The sequence below is a fragment of the Marmota marmota genome, unplaced genomic scaffold (assembly GCF_001458135.2).
Source record: "Marmota marmota marmota unplaced genomic scaffold, marMar, whole genome shotgun sequence".
In the NCBI taxonomy this organism is placed as follows: Eukaryota; Metazoa; Chordata; class Mammalia; order Rodentia; family Sciuridae; genus Marmota; species Marmota marmota.
The window spans coordinates 9442016-9465526 of NW_025999932.1; the positions used below are offsets into that span (position 1 = coordinate 9442016).

Genomic DNA, 23511 nt, shown 5'->3' on the forward strand with positions numbered 1-23511 from the left:
AATCAGGGTCCGGTTGGTAAACTGAGAAAACTATCCAAATTAGTGATTCTCAGTTTTGTTCTCTGAAGCTAAACAGAAAGGATGATGTTTATGTGTTTCACACTTGAATATTAATAAGGTTTGTTCATCACTGGCTGACAGTGACCGGGGGCAGCTAATTGCTATGGAAAAATTATCTGCAACTCCCTCCATGAGGTACAGAATTGGTGACTCTATAATTCCAGCCTCCTTCCAAAATGCTGGGCAGCTAAGGCTTCAAGGCAATGGGGCTGACGTACTGCTCTTTCCTGTCACGCAGATGGCCATGTCCTTCCTTCATTCTCCATTACAGAACAGAAAGTCCGTTGGAATGTCCACCTGGTACACAGAATCAGGAACGATTCATTCCTTATGCCTCATTCTTATCATAAATCCAAAAAGGTTACATAATTATACTTCTTGTACAAATGAGTAAATCAATGCAGACAAGGCAAATGACCTGATCAAGTTTCTACAGCTAGAAAAAAAAAAAAACGGAACTAGAATTAAAATCCTGGTCTGTCTAAATATGATGTCCCCACTCAACTTGCAGCATGGCACTGTCTCACTTAGCTTAAAAGAAAATGGTTGCTTCTACTCAAATGTTACATGAAAACATGCAGACAAGTACAGTATATGTATTTGTATATATGTGTACACACACACAGATAGATACATATAGATATCAATGCAACTGAGCATGCTCTATACACAAATTATCAAAATATCCAATGAAGACTCGCAGATCTAGATTTTAAAAAAGTTCTTCTCCCCAATGAAAGCCTGGAAAACATACAACAAAACATCAATGGATATTATTTTTGGAAGATTGACGTATATGTAATTTTTACTTTGTTTTTTTTTCTTATATTTTTGATTTTTATATATTGAAAATAACATTAATTTAAAGATTAATTTAAGGTCCTACTAACTAAAGATGAATAAAGAATGATAAGTGAATAAAATAAAAAATTTATGTTATTCATAATAATGAATAGTGTGAAAATAAATCCTTCCCAAGGATGGGTCCAAGAACAGCTGAAAAGAGCTCTGGATGCAAGAAAACAAAATACATTTCATAACAAATATATTTCCACTTCTGTGATGTGGCCTAGCCTTGCTGGGGCCTAAAACGATCTGCATGTCTCATTCCCACACATCCAAATATCAGCTGTTCAAGGTCCAAGTCAAATGCAATTGCTACTTGAAATGTTTTCTCATTCCAAATTGGAAAATCTTTGCCTTTCTCTTCCTACTGAACTCATTTGTGACTCCCTTAAGTTTTATTTTAGTTAAAGAAAGTTCTTGCAGGTCTTTTATCCTAAGTTTAAAAACACAATGAGCTGAGGGAGGGATGGGGAGGACCAAGGGGGAGAAGACTGCTTACATCCACAAGAACCAGACAGACTTCCCCAATACGATGACTGGGAAAGACAGTGGAAGAAAGGCACAGCTGGAGTTTTTCAGGGGAAGTGAAGAAAAGGATCATGCAGGTAAGAGGAACAGAATCACAGTACACCCAAGACTTCTGTCTCTGTTGCCCTCCATGAAGGAAAGATGTTTTTAATAAATGGAGACATCGGTACAAGAAAAGCACAGATTCCTTCCCTCATTCGATTGCTCAAACCTGGGATCTACCCTGACTTCATCCTGCTCCTCACATCATTCAATCACAAATTCCCATAAATTCTTTCCTTAGGTTCAACTAAGCATTCAGATTGACCCTTCACCCTAGTTTCCTTTGAAGGATATGGCACAGGACCCAGGTCCTACCAGCAGGGTGGCACCAGACATCAGACAGTGTTCCTCATCCCTTCCCGTTGCCTAGGGTTGGCCTTCTCTTCAGTTAACAGGTGTGTGTAGACCAGACCCACGTTGCACAGATGTTGAGGATTCTCTGGCTCAGAACAAGCCTCACAGCCTTCTGAGCCGAAGTCTCTCCTGATGGTTCTTTAAGTAGAGCCTTTGTCAACATACCTATTGACAGAGGCATGGGACTTACAGAAAGGAAAAGCACGATGTTTTCATCAACCCTTTATGTGAATTGATAATCACTGCTGATCTAGTTGAAATTTATCCATCCTAGGTCAACATCACCATGAGCAAGATTGCCTGAAAACTTTGGCCTGCTCCCACTTTTTCTGTGTCCAGGAAACCAGAGCTAAGACTTCAACAGAGGATGGGAGTCTCTTGAAGCAGGGTGAAGGGTTTGCGCAGCCTGTTGTCCACACTGTTTCTGATCCTTTCTCCAAGCATCCTGGTGGCTCCATCTCTACCGTCCTCCTTCTAGACAGTGCACCTCCATCTCTCACCAGGGCTCATCTCCTCACATCCACATTCCCCACCAAACCCAACCCCCTACATACACATGCTCCCTCTGGCAATCCGTATTTCCCTGGACAGCCAGAGGTACTTTTTAGAATATGATGTTGATGTTATTGTCTTGTTTAACTCCTTCTTTGGTTTCCTGTTGTCCTTTGAGTGAAGCTCCTAGTCGTTTGCAAATTTACAAAATCTGTCACACTCTTTTCTGCTTTCTAATCTTGAGTCACTCTGGGTTTCTCTCCACTCCTCAAACACATCGTCCCCTTTCTTTCCTGCTCTCTGAATGCTGTGTCACCCTTGTCACTTCAGCCCCTTGGCCAAGTCCATGCATCCCATTACTACCAAGCATGGCTGATGTGCTGGTGAGTTCATGAAAGCACATCGTCTACAGCAAATGATATCTACCTGGAGAGGAAGGCATTGGAGAAGCCTCCCCCAGCCTCCAGTCTATGTTCAGTTTCCCCATTGTGTATGCTGCCTCGGACTAGAGCCCCTCTTCAAACCTTTAACCTGTTGGCATCCCTTTGTTAATGTCCCCTGTCAAGCTCAACTATCAGCTTTAAGACAACAGATACTATTGTTATCCTGCTCCCACCGAATCTTCAATGTTGACAAACAGTGGGTACTAAATAAATATTTGCCAAATTAAAATAAACAGCCGGTTAACCAGACTACAAGAATTTTCATATAAAAATATTTAGTTAGAAATTTAAAGAAGAATCTGAAGCCCAGAAGAATGATGGATGCTAAGAAACCATCTTCAGAGATATTGGCTTCAAGATAAAAGTGAAAGAGGCTGAGATTATTCCAGGGCAACAGACATGCAGAAAAGACTTCCAGAAATCAATTCCAGGGAAACACTAAGATATTGGTAAGCTACTGCCTGTGAGCAACAAAAAGCAATAAAGCAATCGTGAGAAACACAAGAAAAGAAATACGTTGGAAGGTGTGCCTGAAGCCCAGGGAGGGTGACATTTCATGGGGATTTAGGGAGGTGTAAGCTACACCTCTCTGCTAAGAAGTGGTGGTCACATGGAATGAGAACTTAAATTGCCTATGATTTGGGCAACTAGTCCAACTAACCTCAGGCAGAGTCAGTGATGCAGAATGGTGAGAAACAGAGCAAGTTTCCCAAGAGAAGGCAAGCATACAAGTCAGAGGCAATGGCATCAAATAGATGATTGATATATATATATATATATATATATATATATATATATATATATATATCTTGTAGATAGAAATAGATAGATAGAAATAGACTGATATATTTATAGTTAGAAATAGATTGACAGATTTATAGTTTAGATATTAGATGTCCCCCAAGAGCTTATGTGTGAGACAATGCCAGAAAGTTTGGAGGTGAAATGATTGGATTATAAGGACTTTAACCTAGTCAGTGCATTAATCCACTAATCAGGATTAACTGGGTGGTAACTAGGCAGGTGGGGTATGGATGAGGAGGTGGGTCCCTTGGGGAGTAAATTTGGGGTATATATTTTGTGCCTGGAAGCAGAACACTCTCTCTGCTTCCTGGTTGCTATGTCCTAAGCTGCTTTCCACATCCATGCCCTTCCATCAGGATGCCCTACCTTATCTTGAGCCCAGAACAAAGGAAGCAGCCATGTATGAACCTCTGAAACTGTGAGCCCCAAATAAAAGTTCCCTCCTCTAAAATTGCTTTTGTCAGGTCTTTTGGTCACAGTGGTGGAAAAGCTGCCTAAAACATGTACTAAACAAGACAGAATTTTTTGTATGTGATTGGATTTTTTTATATCAACTGAGGAATATGGAAATGTTGTGGCTTGCAGACTCCTGATGGCCTATGTCTTCCTAATGGTGCCCCTGAACACTTGAGCAGATCCACAGAAAGCTTCCCTTCCCCATAGAAGGTGCACTATTTAGCAAGAGCTGCTTAAACACTATGGAGATGGATGGTATTCTGCTGTTTTGGTTTGGCAGCTTAGGTTTTACACATAAGAAGAAAGTCTATTGCATACAAAAAGAATAGAAAGGTATAATCATCCATGCCATCCAAAACTGAAGACCAGACCATCATAGATATATTGTACATTGCACTTTCTGTATATGTATTTAATAAGGGTGATCTAATATATGTATTTAATATACATAAGCGTAATCTATATGTGTATGGCACACTTATGTGCCAGGTACTGTCCTAATATTTTAATATGCATCAATTTCTTTAATCTCACAACAATCCTACAAGATATGTTATTATCATTTTATAGATGAAAAATAGAGGTTATATCAATTTCTTGAGGCCCTATATATAGTAAGGGGCCTCAGGAAGAGCAGGGATGTACCCAAGAAAACCTGGCTTTAGCCTGATGCACTGTCAATATGCTAAGTAAATGCTTAAGACAAGCATGGGAATTTGTGACCTCCTTACCATTTGGTTTGCTATGTTGTATACTTCACTGCTAAAATTGCTATGGATTGAAACATGCTCAATAATGTAATGTCCCTTTTTATTTTCTTTGCAAAGATAGCCACGGCCTAGAAGGAATTCAATACCATAATAGCCAAGGCCCCTATAGTCCTTTCCATAAAGCAATGAGCAGAAAATAGAGGAATTAAAACCACATTATCTTTACCAGCTGCCTTAAAGAAACCACAACTTGAAGGTAAATGCAAAGCTAAAGTGAGAGGCACTGGTACCCTTTCCAGTGTAGTTTAATATGAATTACAGTCGATTTTCTCTAATCCCAGATTTTATATTTGCAACTTCACTCATTCACTAACACTTATTTGCAACACTAAAACCATACTCACAGAGCCATCCCAGGCATTTGAGAACTCAGTAGCGTGGTGAAATACCTGACTTGCCTGTGCCTCACATTCCCAGTTAAAATCAAAGAGGGTCACGCTCCACCATCCTTTTCCAGCTCTGTCCTAAATATGTGTCTTTCTCATGGTTTATGTTTTTCACATTCTCATGCTTTTTGATGGTGTCAGGTGGCTCCAGGCATAGTGTTGAAGTGCTGCCCAGGGTTTCTAAGTTCAAGAAGGCTGTGCCATGCCTTTCAGAGAAAATACATGTGCTAGATCAGCCTTTTTCAGGCCTGAGTTTATAGAGATGCTGGCCTTGAGTTCAATGCTAATGAATCAATTATGTATTAGATAAGGTGTCTTTACCCAGAAACAGAAGTAAAACACTTCATTATTGATCAGTTGATGCAAACATTGTGACCACAGGCAGGAACTGATGCCGTGTTTGTTATCCCAGTGTTCAGGGTGACCTTTTAGAATGTAACTGCCAAAAAGAGCAAGAACTGACTGTATCTTGGGCTTTTGTTGTGGAGGAGTGCTCTGCAGAGCACCTGAATGGGATGCTGAGTTCTACGTGCCATTCCTACCTCTGTATTTCTCATGATGAACTTGACCAGGCTGTTGTGAAGCATCTCTCTCTCCAGGAACTATCCCTGTCCAAGCAACAGGACTTGGAGGAGTTTGCAAAAGTGTGTGCAGAGGCCTTGTGTCAAGTCTATGGCAGAGTGCAAGGTTCTGGGCTCTCACCTGAGTCAGTTACTTAAGGGACTCCTGTGAGCCAGGACAAGGTAAGTGAAGCACACGTTGTTACATATAAACAATCTTTTTAAATATTGGTGTCATCCTAACCCCAAATTTTTCAGAAGGCATCATTAGAGAATCAAAGTAAATTTTAATAATATATAATAATAATGTGAAATATTTTCAAGGGAAATATCCAGTACTTGTTTCCTTTACGAATTTGGAAAGAATTAAGTATCCAAAGATCTTTGGGTTGATAAAATGCTTTTGTTAAAATCTAAAGTACAAAATAAATAAATATGTGGTTCTTAGAGTTAGTTTAAGTAGTAGACTAAGAAGTAACCTGATGGTAGTGATCCAAGATGGTCTGCATGTCTGGTTATATTGACCGGCTACAGGAGGATCACTCTCTTCTGCTACCTAGGAGCCGAGCAAAGACCTACCTGGACTTGCAAATAAGTTCATCCTCTGACAGTTATGTTCCATGGCACCACCGAAGCATCAACCCCCAAGGAAAATAGTCTCTGTGTGTTTGAATAAGTATCTACTAAATTTTAATCAAGGTTTTACAAGGATCGGGTTGACAGCTTGTCTATGGATATTGTCTAACCTATTGTTAACTCCTGGGTAAGAGTGGACGGGACAGCTGTCAAAATCTAGATGGTGTTCAAAGAATAAGAACTTGTGAGTGTGTGCTGCAGGACCCAGAGAACACTCCCAGGCCCTCCGACACATGACTGTGTTCCTTTGGAAAGGATATTGTGGCAGTGGCAGTCAGACACACCCGCATCCCTTCATCCTTGTTGTTCAGTGACTCCTACTAGGTGCCACAAAGCCTTTGCCAGACACAGGACCATGCTCTAAGAACACACCTGTCAGGCATTCTGATGTGGCAGGGGAATAAACACCTGCTAGAAATGGTCATTAGGGAACCACTGATAGATACTTAAGGATTGTGTCTCACACAGGATCCCAGAGCTTCAACCCTGTGCTGAGTTGAAGCCACAGGTGACCATGTGACTGCACTGACCACGTGACTTTCATAGACTGCTTCCTCCTTCCTGCCACAGCTCTCTCACCAGCATTTCCCAGCACCTTTTCCATAAAGCACAGCCAAATCCTTGTCTCAGCATCTGAGTTTCTATAGGGTTTCCCTACAGAGTTCCAATCTCCACTTCTCACTGCAAATCAAGTGACTGGTGTTCTGCTTTATGTACTCTACTTCACAAGTTTGGTTCATGAAGGTCCATCCCTGAGGTTCACAAGGAACTCTGCAAAGATGGACACTGTGGACACATTGGATGTGCAGCACCAACACATTAGACAGCTTTATGCTGCTGTGACCAAAATACCTGACAAAAGTAACTTAGGAGGAAAGATTCATTTTGGCTCATGGCTTCAGAGGTTTTAATCCTTAGACAGCCAACTCCATTGCTCTGGGCCTGAGGAGAGGCAGAGCATGATAGTGGAAGGGTGTGGTGGAGAAGCACTGCTCACTCATGGCAGCCAGGAAGCACAGATACAGAGAGAGACAGACAGGAAGTGGCCAGACAGGAAGTGGGAACCTGCTTCCTCAGGCCATACCCCATCTGCCTATAAGTCCAATCAAATTATTAATCCTTCAAATCCACTGAGGAGGTTTAAGTCCTGATAATCCAATCAGTTCAACTCTGAACATCACGAAATTGCCTAACACATGGGATTTGGGGGGAACATTCCAGATTCAAACCATAACAGCAGAAAATCGGTAAAATAAGAACACTTTGTGAGCTGCTGTCTCACCCAATCAACATCTGATCTCATCTAATAGGAAGGCTGATTTGTTTTTACTTTATTTATTCCCCAAAGTTGGACATAAATAGAGTTTTATGTAGGGAAACACATGATTTGATGGGTATAGAGATTTAACTGGTTTTTACAGAATTAACCATTTCTACCAAGTCACAAAATGTTGGGCCAAGAGGCCCATGTGGACTAACACTGCACAACAGAGAGAAGGACAACAAGAACAAGAGAACCAGACAAGCATATGGAACTTTCCAGGTGTCCCACTGTCTTTATATATAATGTTGTGAAAATTATATGAATTAATATATATTCTGTGCTTTATGAACAAAAAATAACTACAATATGCATAGACAATTCTGGTAACCAATACTAGTGAAGGGAGGAACTAACCTAAAAATAATATTGTTGATATGATGTGGACAGTCTGATGTCACTGAGGCACAGGGACTGATCTGATCTACACAGCAGAGCTCATGTCCTGGGTCTGCCACTCTTTAGTTAGGGGACATGAGCTTCTCCAGCCTCACTCAAATTCCCATATGTGAAATGAAGAGAGTAGAAGTGATCTCTTAGGATGGATGCACAGCGTAAGACAAACCTCCAGCACCACAGATATTTAAAAGGGCTTTTCCTCATGTCCCATCTCACAGGGAAAGAAAAGAAGAAAATATTTCCCATCAAATTGTCCAGTGTTTCATAGTTGGGAAAGGAGAGAAGAGAGAGATGACAGAGGTGTCAGATGGCTGTTAGAGAAAGATGATCCCCCAGTCTTTCTTTGAACATAGAATATACCTTTGGGGTTTTCCCAATAATATACTGCCCGATGTACTTATAATAATTACCTTGGAGAGATGCAATTACATTTTTTTTTAGTGTGGTTACACATCCAGTTCAATCTTACTGAAAACCCTGAGAAGAAATAGCTTGCACCCATCAGTCTCTACAATTTGAAGCATCTGAAGACTGAGATACCAGACTGTGACCCCCATTCCCTCCTGCATGAGGCTCAGGTGGGTGTCTCTTTCTGAGACTCTCATTTTTGCTGCCACTTTGCTGACTGCTGTCCACCTGACTCATTCTTTTTTGGGGGGACAGTTTATTACTTTCTGTAATCTCAAGTTTGGGTCCAAGAGCTATCATGGAAATGGTGCATCTATCACCAGTGATTTTGTAGAGCATAAACTTGGCGTGTTTTTTCTGAGTTTGTAGGATGAAACTTCCTCCATCAGTGTTTATGACTGAAGTCATAAAAGCCATGATAAAATGTTAACTTCCGGCAAAATATTTTAACTGTGATAACAAATATCACTGTACTTTGTACATAGCTCAGACTTAATGATCCATTACTATGCATTTTCCAATGCCCCTACATCAAGAGTTCAAGGACATAAAGGTCACAGTGAACCTAACTGTGTGTTGCCTTTAGGTCTAATGTGATAATGCTTTTTGTTTTTCCTCTTTTTAACAGCACTTTAAAACAGGGGCAAGGAAGATAGAAAGGCAGGGACAACAAGTGGCACGCAGACAGCAAGAGGCTGCGGGGCCCATCACCAACCTCCACAGACCACACCGTCCAGGTCCTCACAGCGGCGATCGTCACACTCGCAGGTCTTGCCATACACCCTGCGATCTCCTGGTGGGTAGCACGTGCATTTGCCACATTCACATTTGCCTGAAAATTGTAAAGAAAGGGCATCCTGGTTAGGAGAATCACAGAATCAAAGGATCCATGAAAACAAGCACAAATGCCCAGGATGTGGGGAGTAGCTGTGACAAAGGCCAGCTCAGAAGTCCTTCACAATGTCTACACTACTTTTGTTGAACACATCTTTGAAGAATAATCCCATTATCAAACTTTCTGGCTATTTCATATTAAATTCAGTTTAATGGTACCATTTAAAATAATTGAAGCAATTTATATACTTGGGCATAATTTAATATAATATATTCTTTTTAAATATCTTTTTAATGGGGGTAAAAAAACGGTCACTATTACCTTTCAATGTGGTATTTGAGTGATCTGTGCAAATGGTTGATTCCATAGTTCATGGAATTACTTCAATCTGAAATATTCCCAGAGATCTTTATTATGTTAAACTTAAGATTTAAAAGTACAAACATTTTTTTTTTGGAATGAGTTGGGCTCATAGCTAGACCATCCCTTAACTAGTAACATGATGATTTTCATCATTATTTCTTGAGCTGTCACTGTGTATCCCTATAACTCCTTGCACTATGTCATTTTGTTTTTATGATACCACCCACCGACTACCATTTTACTAAACAGGAAATTGAGACATCCTGAGGCACAGCCACTGTTCCTGGAGAACCAGAAAATAAGGGACAGAATCAAAACTTACATCCGTTCTCATTAACCTTCAGGATTATGCACCTAGCTATTAAGCCATATTGCATCTCAATATACTCTCAGCACAGCATCAGAGGCTACATGAGAAAGAAAAATTCTTCTGGGGAATCTTCTTGGTTTGCCAGAAATTCAGTTGGGTGACAGTGCTCCGAGACATCTGTTACTCTCTGTCATTAGCCCAACCATCATAATTACACACCCACTGAAATGAGCCAAAGATGTTCAGGGCTGACCCTGCAAAGCTCTTAGTCATTCTATTGCTGCATTTGTATCTTGTTCAGGAAATTCAGAGTTGGAAGATGATGGAGGAAATAAAAATTGGTATTTAGAATCGCATAATTTCATAGCTGTAATTACAGATAATCTAATGCAGCGATTCAGACTCTTCCCTGGCAGAAGTGGGGGGTCGGCGTCCCTGGGAGAATCTGAAGAAGGAGAAGGCAAGGGAGAGGGTTGTTCTGGTGGCCCCAGCTCATCTTCTCCTGGGAGAAGGTGGTGTCCTCTTCAGCAGGAGGCAGGGTCCCCTCCCCCGGATGACATTCCCTCTTCCTATCCCTTGGTGGCCAGAATGGGGACACACTAGACAGGCACTTTTGGTCAAGAATCATAGGCTCCTAATCTTGAAGGCAGAAGGAAAGCACAGCTCTGAGGTTGAGCAGCGAGCACCACAGCCCAGCTGTGAGCAGGCAGGGTGCAGGAGCTCAGTACTCAGTGACAGCATTTAGAAGGGACAGCTATGGGACTGGCGCTCAGCAGTGCCCTTGCTTCCATGGGTTTCCTCAGTGTCGGATTGTGCAAGTTTGCACTCTGAGCCTGAAGAAAATCCTTTTTATTTTAAATCCTAGTTATTAAAGTTGGTTTCTGTAGTTTGCAATCAAGACCCTTAACTGGGGGAATGTAGGGTTCAGGTTTCAGAGACATTGGCCACAAGCTACAAAATGTCAGTTGTCCAGGAGTTCAAGAGATCTACCGCAACACCATGGTGACTTGGGCTAGAACAATCTATTGTATTTTGAAATATGATACCACACACTGACTACCATTTTACTAAACAGAGTAGATTTTAAGCAGTCTCATCCCAATACATGTTTCTAAGACAGAATATTAACACTTTAATGCCCAATATTGTACAAGAAATATAAAAGACAGAATCCTTTGTCTTTTATTGTAAACAGAGTAGATTTTAAGTGGTCTTACCCCAAAACATTGTTGATAAGCATGTGAAGAAATGTGTATGTTAAGTTAGCCATTCCATAACTTATACCTACTTTGAAACATGTTGTACACAATAAATATAAAAATATTTTGTCAATTAAAAAATCAAATTAAATTTAAAAAGAATGCTAGCAGGCAAAACCCAGGATTCTCTCTGGAAAAATCCACTGGTACGTTTAATTTAATTTTTTCAGATGTTGGGTGGCTCCATGACGTCCCTCCTATTTATATAACAGATGAGATGAAGAAACTGGGGCGGAAAGACTTGCCTGAGGCCAGCTGACTGGACCCCAGTTAGTGGGAGGGTTGGGATAGATTTTCTCAGTGAGTAAGCATCTGGCCACCGTCAGGGTGGACATGTGAACAATTCCAGTAATGCTGACTGCAGAGGGAAAGAGCTAAACTCAGGGCCACCAGCCGTGCGGACTTGAGGGCTCACTGTTTCCCCACAGACAGAGGTGGGAACCACCACTATCAGTTCTGAGAGGGAACACGTTCCCAGTTACAGACAGATCCATTTTTACATTTCAGGTCATATGCATTTATGGTGAAAATTTATTCGTATTTTAAGGCGTATGGCAATTTTTCTGAATATGCATCATTGGCTTCTGTGTTTCTTTGGAAAGGATGAACTAAATATTGACATCTGTGTTGAGATACAGCCATTTCATTGGTTTCACCATAGATGGTTTTTGTCTTTCACATTTCTTGTATAAAGTTGGGCATTAAAGTGTTAATATTCTGTCCAAGAAACATTTTCTTTTCCTGTGGATTGTATTTTACATCTTTTCCAAGTGTCAGAAAATAATTAACAATTTGCAATTCCTCTTTGATATGTATCGACTGGAGTCTCATTTTCTTTTTTTCTTTTAAAGACATCTTATAGCAAGTATTAGCTGAATTAACTTTATGCATGTGACTGTAGTACATTTGAAAGGATATAATCGCCTCTAATGGAAAGGCAAAAAAAAAATCAGAAAAAGCTAATTTACTGTAAATAAAGAGTGAAAAAGAGTACATTCCTCATGCAGTCACATTTTAAGGTGTATTATTTTGCTGTCTCTATTCACAACTTCTCTGACTACCAAAAATCTCTTCCACTTGGGTCCAGAAAAACAAACCTTATCATATACCTGCCAGGTAAATTCAACCATCCTTCAATGGGTCAAGTAAATTTCACCAAATCCATGACACCTGCACCTTCTTATGCACACTCACAAATACAACATTTCATTGGTGCATTGCAATCTTACATCATAATGGACTCACACATGTACAATTCAGGGTTTGGTCTATTTCAATCCCTCATACTCTGCATTTACCTCCCTTCCTCTCTCCCCAGATCCACTTCTTCTAGTCTACTGGCCTCTTCTATTTTTATGAGGTCCTTTTCCTTTCTTTTTTCTAACTTCCACATATAAGAGAAAAACATATGAACCTTGACTTCCTGAGTCGGTTAACTTCATTAGCATATGGTCTCCATTTTCATCCATTTTCCTGCAAGTGACATAACTTTGTTCTTCTTTCTAACCAAATAAACCCCATTATGTATATATACCACTAGTCATTCATCAGATACACCAAAATCAATCCACTTTTCATGTCTTCATAAGGTTCTGAATCAATATTTATTGAATGGATGCAGTAAATAATAATCATGTGTAAACAGTTTACTAATATTCACACAATACCTGAGCTTTCATGCAAGGAATTATGTTTGTTTCTCCCAGAACACATATGCATTTCCAATTGCTTGAATACCTTCACTTGCATTTCCCAGTTAGATCAAGTAAGTCTGTTCCCCCAGCAAATTCATTATCTTCATTCACAAGTCTACTACTTCTCTTCATAGGTCCTTTATCTGGGAGAAAGGCACTGTCATCCAATCTATCACTGACTGCAAAAAGTGGTGACATACTTGGTTCTTCTCTCCTTTTATTTAATCATTCTCCTTTCAATTACAAATTTCACAAGATCTACCTCCTTATAAGGTATATCTGATTATTCTCACAATGTATCCTATTTTGAAAACTGCTGAGAGTAGACTTTGAATGGTATCACCACAAAACGTTGATAATTCTGTGAGGTAATGCATATATTAATCAGCTTGGCTTAGCTATTCCATAATGTATACATATTTTAAAACATTTTGTACAAAATACATGTATACAATTTACATGAATCTTTCTGCAAGGAAGTTCAAGGATCTTTTCCTTGAAGTTCAAGGAAAAGGGAAAGGGAACAGAGTTCCTCAACAGAGTTCTGCACTCTTGGACTAACTTGCATAGTTAGTCCAAGAGCATAGCCATTGATAGTTGTGGCCCCCAGCTGGAGACTTTGCTATGTGCCTTGCTTCTCTGTGCTATGCATTCTGCCACCCTCTCTGGGAATTCTTACCCAGCAATCTGATTTCCCTCATGAAGCCTTCTTTACCAGTCCTGTTTTGTTACCTGGAAGAATGGATCCCTTTCTCTGATCCGTATTACTTTGTCTACACTACTAGTAGAGAACTGAGCATAAATTTTATACTAGATAACTTATCTGAACCTTATCATAGAGAGTGAGATCTTCATAGTCCAAATCAGCAGTGAGGTTTCCCTTTGATGTAGGGAAGAATGACATCCAGATTTGTAGTCTTCCCTGTCCAGAAAAGATTTGAAGCCCAAGGTCCTTCCTTTATTTACTAAATGGTATTATTGCCATTATTTTAATGACTGTTTTAACGATATGGAGCTGTAACTGTGTCTTCTCAAATAACTCTAAAATTAACATACTCATGAATAAGAACAAAAGATTTTGCAAGCCTGCATTTCAAGCACTAATAAATGTTATTTTATGTTACATAGTGTGAACAAAATCTAAGAACAGGGACATTCAAAGCAATAAAAATAAATCAAGTAATATTTTAGAAATGAAGGAATAGAGAGAATGGAACATGGAGATAACTATGTGAGAAGAAACTAATTCTGTCACCATCAATATAATTCAACCAAAACTTGTCTAAAATTTCTCTATGCTGGTTACATACTCCTATTAAATTTTAATAATATATATAGTCTTCAAGCACATAAAAAAATCACTCCAAAATTACTTTTGTAAAGGACAGCAATCCCTGTACATTATGTTTTAAAGCTTATTATATACAATAGCAAAGAAGAATAATGAACTAAGGTAGATATGGAGAGGGCTGATTAAATACATTTTACACGTTTCATATTTGACATTTCACATGTAAACTACAAAAAAATTCGAAGTCAAGACATTTACAAAATGCACAGCTGTGCATAGCTAAAATATGTTTAATTCAAATTTATATTTTCCCACAATCATTAAAATATAAGGTTAAGATAAAAATCTTCTTTCAAAGGCATGATATGTTTACCTTACAGTGTGCATTTTTCCACAAGAGTTAAATTAAAATTTAAAAATTCTAATTATTTTGCCTGAAAATATTTCTTATATGAAATTTGACAAATATTTATTAAGAATCTGTTTTTCGGGCTGGGGTTGTGGTTCAATGGTAGAGCACTTGCCTTGCACATGTGAAGCACTGGGTTCCATCCTCAGAACCACATAAAAATAAACAAACAAAATAAAGATATTGTATCCATGTATAACTAAAAAACTATTTTAAATAAAAGAATCTGTTTTGCAACGTACTCAGATATGGGAGTATACTATTAAACAAAAGATACGCATTTGTATCTTCTCTATAAAGCTTATCTCATTTCACTAGGTATTAATTAACTACAAATAAAAATATTGAAGAATGACTATATTACCAAATACCAAACACATGCTGTGAGCAATATCACTGACCTCATAATAAAAATTATTAGTAGTATGAAACTAATACAATTAATACTAGTATATGAAAGATCAAAATATATTAATAATTGTTTTATAAAATACCTAGCTAAAATTTGTTGGGGCATTCTCTCATTCTAACTTTAATCTTACATGTAAGTATCTCAAAATCTTAAAGTCATTCATCAATAAAGGAATTCAAAATTTTAAAATGTTATAAATATTTTTGAGCAGCGTTACATACATTGACTAATTTATATGCGGAAATGATAGTAGCAATGAAACTCTGCTCTGGGTTTATCAAATAGACAGAAACTGCATATTTGTTCTATGATTCCTGACCTCACCTATATAGATTATGACATCCTCTCCCACTAAAACTGCACTGCCTTCAAAGGTCATCTCAACATAATCTTTGAAAATTATGTTTTTCTCTCTGAATGAGTAGCATATGGGAGAAATTAAATCTCAAAGACAGTTAAAAGAGCAAGGAGGAGGAAGAGGGGGAGGCTTAGCAAGAACTTCCTTACTCTAGTCAGAGACAGCATGGTGGTCTGCTTGGCAGGAGAGGATGAGTGAAAGTGAGCAAGCACCTTGGCTTGTGCTCTGGTTTGGATCTGGAATGTTCCCCCAAATCTTACACTGGAAGCATGGTTCCCAATGCAGCAAGGTTCCAATCCAAAGTGGAGATTTGACCCAATGATTGCATCATGAAGGCTCTGACTTCATCGTTAATCCATTTGATGGGTTAATCCTTCCACAGCTGAATCTCTCTGGGAGTTGAGGGGTAGCTGGAGGAAGCAGGTCACTGTGGAGTGCCCGGGGAGGATTCATATTCCCTTCGGACCCCTCCTCTCTCTCTATCTGCTTCCTGGTTTCTATCAGATGAGAAGCTGTCCCTCTCCAATGCCTTTCCACCATGATGTTCTACCTTACCTCAGGACCAAAGCGATAGCTGTCCAGGACTGAATCCTCTGAAACCTTGAGACAAAATAATTTTTTCTCCTCTAAATTGTTGTTGTCAGTTACTTTGGTTACAGTGATGAACAAATCACAGCAAAAAAAGTATAATTCACAGCAAATGTCTCAAAACATGTTGTTACTCTCTTAACTGCATTCTCATCTCAGCATGTAGCAATCCTCTGGGGACATCACTACTTACTTGGCCAGGTCTCCTGTGACCCAATCCCAGCAATCAATTCTTTGTACCACCTCATACAGCTTCTCAGAAGAGAGTTATCCCTCCCCTTTTTTGGAAATACATCCTTCCACGAGTGATTATCAGGCACTAAGTATTTCTGCTGAGACTATTTTGCTGGTTTCCTCATCCTCAAATAAATACCCAAATCTTGGATGGCCCCAAATCCATCCCACATCCTTCTTTCCTCTTTAGTTCTCAAACCTCATCCCGTCCCTTGGATTCCATAACTATCTTACATGATGAATACGCTCAATTATATTATTAGCCTAGACCAATCCTATGAATACAGGCTGGTCTATAAATCTGCTTAATAATTTGAATAGGTCTACATAATAACCCATTCATGCAATATCTCTCATTATGGTTACCAGAACTGATCTAAATCAGATGACTGAAAAATGCTTATAATAATCATAATTATATTTTAAGTGCAATTTAGTAAAAATAAGATAGAAAAGTAAAGAACTAATATTATCATTAGTAGATGGTGTGTTTCTATATGCAAGATAAAAATTACAAATGCATTATAATAGTAACTCGTAGAAAGTTGACTGGCAAAAAATCAACATACAGAAATGAATGATTTTTTTCTGTACCAGCAGTCACCAAATCTAACATAATGATAAATTGCACCGTGTACAAGAACATTAGCAAACGTAAAATAAATGAATGTCCATTGCAATGCACCATAAAATCACACTGAAGGCCATAGGAGGAGATTTGCAAATGTTAAAAGGACATGATTTGTTATCCAATGGAAAGAAAATGTCTAGTTAATTTTCTGAATTAATATAATAAAGCAATGCAGTGCCAACTAAAATTTTATTTAATGTTTTTATATTAATGAAATATTTTCAAGTTTGAAATAAAGTAATATTCATGTAGATTGTGAAAACATAACTATTTATGTGTGTATGTGTATATCTATGTAAGCAAGGTAATCAGATGTATGTCATGCGTTTACCAAATGACTAGCAATTGCATATTAATTTCTTCCCATTCCTGACCTCACCTGTATAAATCATGACATCATTTCTCCAGGTATGTTTTGGATATGGGGATTCCCCCAAAAGCTCTTATTCTAATAAAGGAGGTGAAATGATTAGATTATGAGAACTGTAATTTAATCAGGGGATCCATACAGATGGATTAATTATTTGAATGGAATATTGGGTGGTACCTATAAATAGGTAAGGTGTGACTGTAGGAAGTGGATCACCATGTGTGTGGCTTTGAGGATTATAACTTTCCCTCTTTTTTCTTGCTTGCTTTCTGCTTACCAACTGTCATAAGCTAAGAAGCTTTCCTCCACTACACCCTTCTGCCATGATGTTCTGCCTCACCTTGAGCCCAGAACAATGTAATTGGCCAGCCATGGACTGAGAACTCTGAAACATGAGTCCAAATACACTCTTCTTCCTCCAAGTTGTTCTTGTTAGGTACTTTGGTCACAGCAGTGAGAAGCTGAGGAACACACCCACTAAAATGCACTAACTTCAAAAATTATCTCGACATAATCTTTGAAAAGTATATCACATCACATTTTATTCTCTAAATGACAGGATTTATACTACCAGATGAAACTGAACCATATGAAATGGACAACTGTCATCAGTTGTATATTATCCAACCAAGTACAATGTCATCTTGTGGCAGTAAATAAATTGTATTTCTAGTGAAAGAAAGAAGAAAAGACAGAGGAAGAAAGAGGAAAAAATTTTAAATGCATCAACTTAATTAATAATAATTTGGTTGTTCAATGCTAATGGTAAAAATGGAAAGATACTCTGAGATTAGAAACAAGAAAGTTAACTCTCTCATCAGTTCTATTCCACTTTGCACTAGGTAACTTTACCAGTGGAATATGGTGAGGAAAAAAACCCCACTAATATAAGAAATAGAAAGGAAAAACAAACATTGTTACTTCATAGAAAAGTAAATACAAAAATATAGAAAACGCAAAATGCTATTAAATAGTTTGCATTATTAAGAGCATATTAGCTGCCACATACAAAACATATGCATGAAAATCAAATGCATATTTATATACTGACATTAAACAATAACAATTTTAAGGAGACTCAAATAAGTGAAGAAAGAGGTACTGTATGTGATTCAATCTTATTAAATTTTACATATCTCCAAATTGACTCTCTATTCGATGCAATCATGATCAAAATCTTACCAGGACCTCTGAAACATTAAAAGCCAGTCTATTATTCATGTGGAAATGAGAAATACCACAACCAAAACACTGTTGAACAAGAATCTTTTCTGACAGATATTAAGAAGCAGTAATTGAGGAAGTTGGGTTTTATTGTGAGGAGAGACTGAGTGGAAAAGAACAGAGAATCCAGAAACAGACCCTAGCATAGATGAACACTCAATTTAGACAAGGTGGCACTGTAGGGCAATAGAGGAATGATGGTCTTTCACACAAACTGGGCTTGGGCAAATAACTATAAAATAAAAATATTAATAATTCAAATTATAATTAAGAACTTTAATAATGGTTGAAAGGTGAGCCAACAGAATGAGAAATGCTATCAGCAATACGTTTAAAAGTCTTATTTCCAAAACACATAAAGGACTATGACAATAACAAATATATGCAATCCACTAAAGATGTGGACAAGGCATCTGAGTGGGCCCTTCTGCAAATGGGAGACTGATATGGCCAGTAATATAGAAAAAAATGCTCCTCTTCTTATTCATATAGGAAAGGCAAACCGAAACACAGTGAGATTCTACTCCAAACCAATCAAATGAGCAAACATTTAAAAACGGACCATAATAAACATTGGCAATGGTTTGGAAATACAAGGCATGTCTTTATACAGAGATTCAAAGTATAAATTGTTAGAATGTTTTGGAGGATTGTCTAGCCTTATTTAGTAAAATTGATATACATGATCTTAAAATCAGCAATTCAATTCTTAGCTATATTCCCTAGAGAAAAGCATATATTTATGTACCGGGAGATGTTCCAGAATAATCACAGGGATGCCATCACTAATTGTGTCAAAGGAGAAATGTCCCAAATGTTTGTCCATCATAGAATAATTACACATCAGTCATAGTCCTAAGTGGAACACTATGTCACAATTAGAAGAAAGAATTACAAAGGCATGAAACACACATGACTCTCAAGAACATATCGGAGAGTGCAAGAAGTCACCCACAACATCATGCGTACTTGCTAAAACAAGCAAGTCTGAACACCGTAGTGTATGAGAACACACACTCAAGTGGGTAAACTTCAAGAAAGCGGTAAGTGGGATGACCACGGATGTGAGGACAAAGGCTCTTTCCAGGGGTGAAACCTTGCTGAGTGGGGAGCAGAGAGAGGGGAGCTGCTGAGACCCTGCCATTATTCCACCTCTGGACCACAGCGTGTGAACACTTCATGATCATTCATGTTGCCATAAATAATCCGTTACATCCATTTCCTGGGAAGAACGCACTATTCAAAAAGTAAGTTTGATATAATTGTTGAGCTGCATATCAAAAAATAATCTGTCCGGTGACTTAACTCTTTACAACTAAATAAATTTCTAAGAAATGAAACAATTAAATCTAAAAGTATAAGTCATAAAATATTGGCTAGAATGTGACTGGAGTTTTCATGATCCTTGGGTGAGAAAGAAAGTAGACCTTTCCTTCTACTCATAGGATCAGTACAGACTGCCTTTAGGAAACATAAAAAAAAAGAATAGCTGAGACCTTTAAAAAATGTAGAATGCCTCATTTGCATTTTTATGAATTGAAATATCAAAATATCATTCATTAGTTTCACTGGTTTTATCATTATAAACTGCTGGAGTGCAGCCACAGTGAAATGATCTTTTAATTATTTCACAAAGTTGGAATAGAGATAGAAAGTTCCTGAAGGACAGTGAAGTCCAGCTGGGCCTGGATTTGCACACATGAAACAGAAGCTCTGACAGGAAGGTAGTAGTGATCTGCTCAGGGTGGCACAGCGAATGAGAGGTGCAAACGTCACCTCTGAAGACCCCGAGGGAGGGGACAGAAAGGTCCCCTATTCCTCAATCGTTTACAAAGCTACGCTGGTTTCCTTTTTTAATAGTTAGAAATTCTTGGGTGACTTGCTGCTAATGAAACTAGAACTCCAGAAGCACTACCTTATAGAAAGGTGACCATCCCTGCTACAGGTTAGCTTTCTTAAAGGGATAGTTAACGATGTGCCATTATCAAGGTGACACCGTTTGCTTTTGAGGTTATGTGTCTCTTCCTCCTTTTTCTCCTTCCCTTCCTGCTTTTCCTCCTGTTCCTTCTTCTGGTTCTCTCCTCCCCTCACTTGGTCCCGCAGCAACTCACCCTATTGCACGCCCCTGCATGCCCACACGCAAATTCATCCTTCTACCCTATGTGCAGCTAGGAGTGGGTCAGGTGGGACATTAACCTCTGACCTGCCCCCTACAGAGAAGACACATATGTTCTTGTTCAAGCATGGGCTCAGCAGGACTCATCAACTTCCAGTGTGCACATTAATTTGATCAGGGCTCTGTCGTTCACTCAACAGAAATGTGAATATTAACTATGGGTTAAGTATTGTGTCCTATCTGGAAGACACAAAATAAAGTACATTTAAACACTCTTAATAGCAGGGAGAAAAAATATAAGTCCATGAGCACACGGAGTCTGCAGGCCTAAAGGAGGATTCTGGTGGTACAGAGTTGAGTCCTGACTTGTTGCTTCAAGGGTTAGCAAGGGAAAACCAGTTTTATGATACAATTGAAAACATGGACTCTGACTTTAAATAAATCCGGACTTTAATCTTGGCACATAAACCAGTAAAAGTGATTCTTTAGGGGAATAAGTTAAGGCTCATTCATCATTGTTAACAGGAATAATAATACACAAAGGATTATCATAAAGTTATAATGCATACAAAGTGCATGGTACAGGCCTAGCCTGTGGTAAGTACAAAGATTAGATACTATCAATGTTTTTTATAATACCACATCTGCTAGGAGCTTGGATTTCAGTTGCTCAGATAAAGTTTGTTCACTTCCTTTCTCCTTTCATTTTTCCATAAAACAAATAAAATGTGTATTTCCTGATCCAGAATTAGATTGAGAACAGCACTGTATCACCAAAGGTACCTGCTAGTGTGGTGACAGCAGGAACTCTCTATGACCTGAATTTTTTCTTACTTTTTAAGATGGTAAAACCACACTTGCAGTACATGCTCAATAGCTAGCGAGTAATTAGAGGCTCACATAAAACAGAAAGGAGATTAGCGCTACACTAACATCGTCCTGCTTTGCCCAAAATAATAGGTTTACCATAGCAACCTGATTGCACTAGAAAAAGCACCTGCCAAATGCATCCCAAGTTCCCTTGAAATTTCTGTGAGAAGGAATTAAACACTTGAGGACTATAATATTCTGTACCATTTCATCTTAGTACAAATATTGCGGGGGGGGCGAGAATAAGGTAATCTGCTTCAGACATTTCCAAGTGAAGAGGGACCTGCACCTTCCTTTTCAAAGCTGCAGTGAAGCTTCATACAATTCAATCCACACCGTCATCATATGTCAAGTCTTAGACAAGGAACAGCCACTTTTGACTTCAAAATACAAATAAGTGTCAATCTTTCCATTTGAATACCTTCATCATTGTGTACTATGAAAGCTCAATTATGGGCTATGTAAGAAATTAGACATTTACACAAATGTTGTGGTTGTAAAATTTTCGGGAAACTGGAAGGGAAGCACAAGGCCTTAATCATCCCCATCTTGTCCAAACCAACAAGAAAAATATCCAGGGATGTTTAGCCTTTCAAATCAAATGATCTCATCATTTCAACCTCAAGATTTTTTTGTAAAGCAACACTAAAATTACTCACCATCCATTTTCTTTGAAATTAAAACCCCCTAGAAGGTAGGTAGTAATATCATATTCATGTACAAATGTAACTCAAACTGACAGGTCCAAGGTGAGAAACTCAATGACTGAGGTAGGAAATGTGCAACTTGAGGAAGGAACCAGGGTAGCCCGCCACGGAGCAGACAATAAAGTTTGAGCAACCGGCTCTCTCTGCAGGCAACACAGGGAGCCTCAGTCAGGAGGCAAGGGGTGCTAGAGAAAGAACTTTATTAGGATAAGCAGCTGATGGAAGATGGCAGGAATTCTCACACCACAAGGTCATCTGGCTAGGAAATTTACTTGAGGAGATGCTCCTCAGTTCTGCAAGTCTCAAGAGCAAAGACCACTGCTTCCTTGGGCCCTCTCATCACTGAGTTTGCCCTGGGGCAGTTCCTGACAGTGCACAGGCTGGGGGCTAGCTGTCCGAGGTCCCCCTGCAGATCTCCAGACTCAGGTAATGAAAGAAAACACTGTGGAGTACAAAGGTGAGGTTAGGTTAAATAGGCAGTTAGGAGGAGTTCTAATCTCCATGCTCAGCTTCAGAACCTCCTTGGATTCTGGTATGGCCCAATGATTAGGCATGGCAAAGTGCCCTGCTTCCAAAACAAGGCTTTGGGTATTGGCACACACAAATTCTATAAATCCCGGCTTATCATTGGTATTGACTTTAATGATTACATGTCATAAATAATACATGTTAACTCTAATTTACCATAAAAATCCTCCATGGGATAAATGCCAAAGGAGAGAGGCAGGCAACCAATGCTCATCACCAATGAAAGATGTATAACCAGATAAATGTTCTAAGAGAGTGTTTCTTGAATATGGATTCATTTGGGCAAAGGAGGAAGGGTGTATAACAGCCTGAGACACATTTAAATTCTTGGTTTTTTACACTTAAAAAAATTTAAAGCATGAGTGACTATGTCATGTTTATAATACGCATTTCTTAAATACTAATTAAACTGTTTTGAAACAATGTAGACTTTATTCCCAAATCAGGGATGATTTAAAAATATAATATGTAAATTGGATAATGAAATCCATAAATAAAACACAATATATATTTTTCATATAGAACAATGAGGTTAATCTTTAATAATGAAGGAAAAATTCACCATAAAGCAATATTTTCTGCTGATTTATTTTTATTGATCTTTGTTTCTGATTCTTCCAACACTGACTTCCCCAAATCATGAAACACTAATAGGAGCATCGCATATATATACATGTAGACATGAATGAGAATGTATGTGTCTGTGTATACATATGTGTGAAATTGGGGATGATGGAACTTTTTGTGTGAGCAACTTATTCTCAAGTGGTTCATGCCAGAAAGCTCTTGGTACTCTGCATAAATCTT

The 23511-nt window shown here is 38.6% G+C and overlaps 1 protein-coding gene across 1 annotated transcript in view; it reads right to left on the reverse strand.

Annotated features, from left to right (window-relative positions):
* Itgbl1 (integrin subunit beta like 1) overlaps window positions 1–23511 on the reverse strand; it is a 231896-nt gene that overhangs the window by 20010 nt on the left and 188375 nt on the right. The window contains exon 8 of the mRNA XM_015484114.2: window positions 9221–9337. Within this exon, the coding sequence (XP_015339600.2) occupies window positions 9221–9337 (117 nt within the window). The remainder of the gene's footprint in view (window positions 1–9220; window positions 9338–23511) is intronic.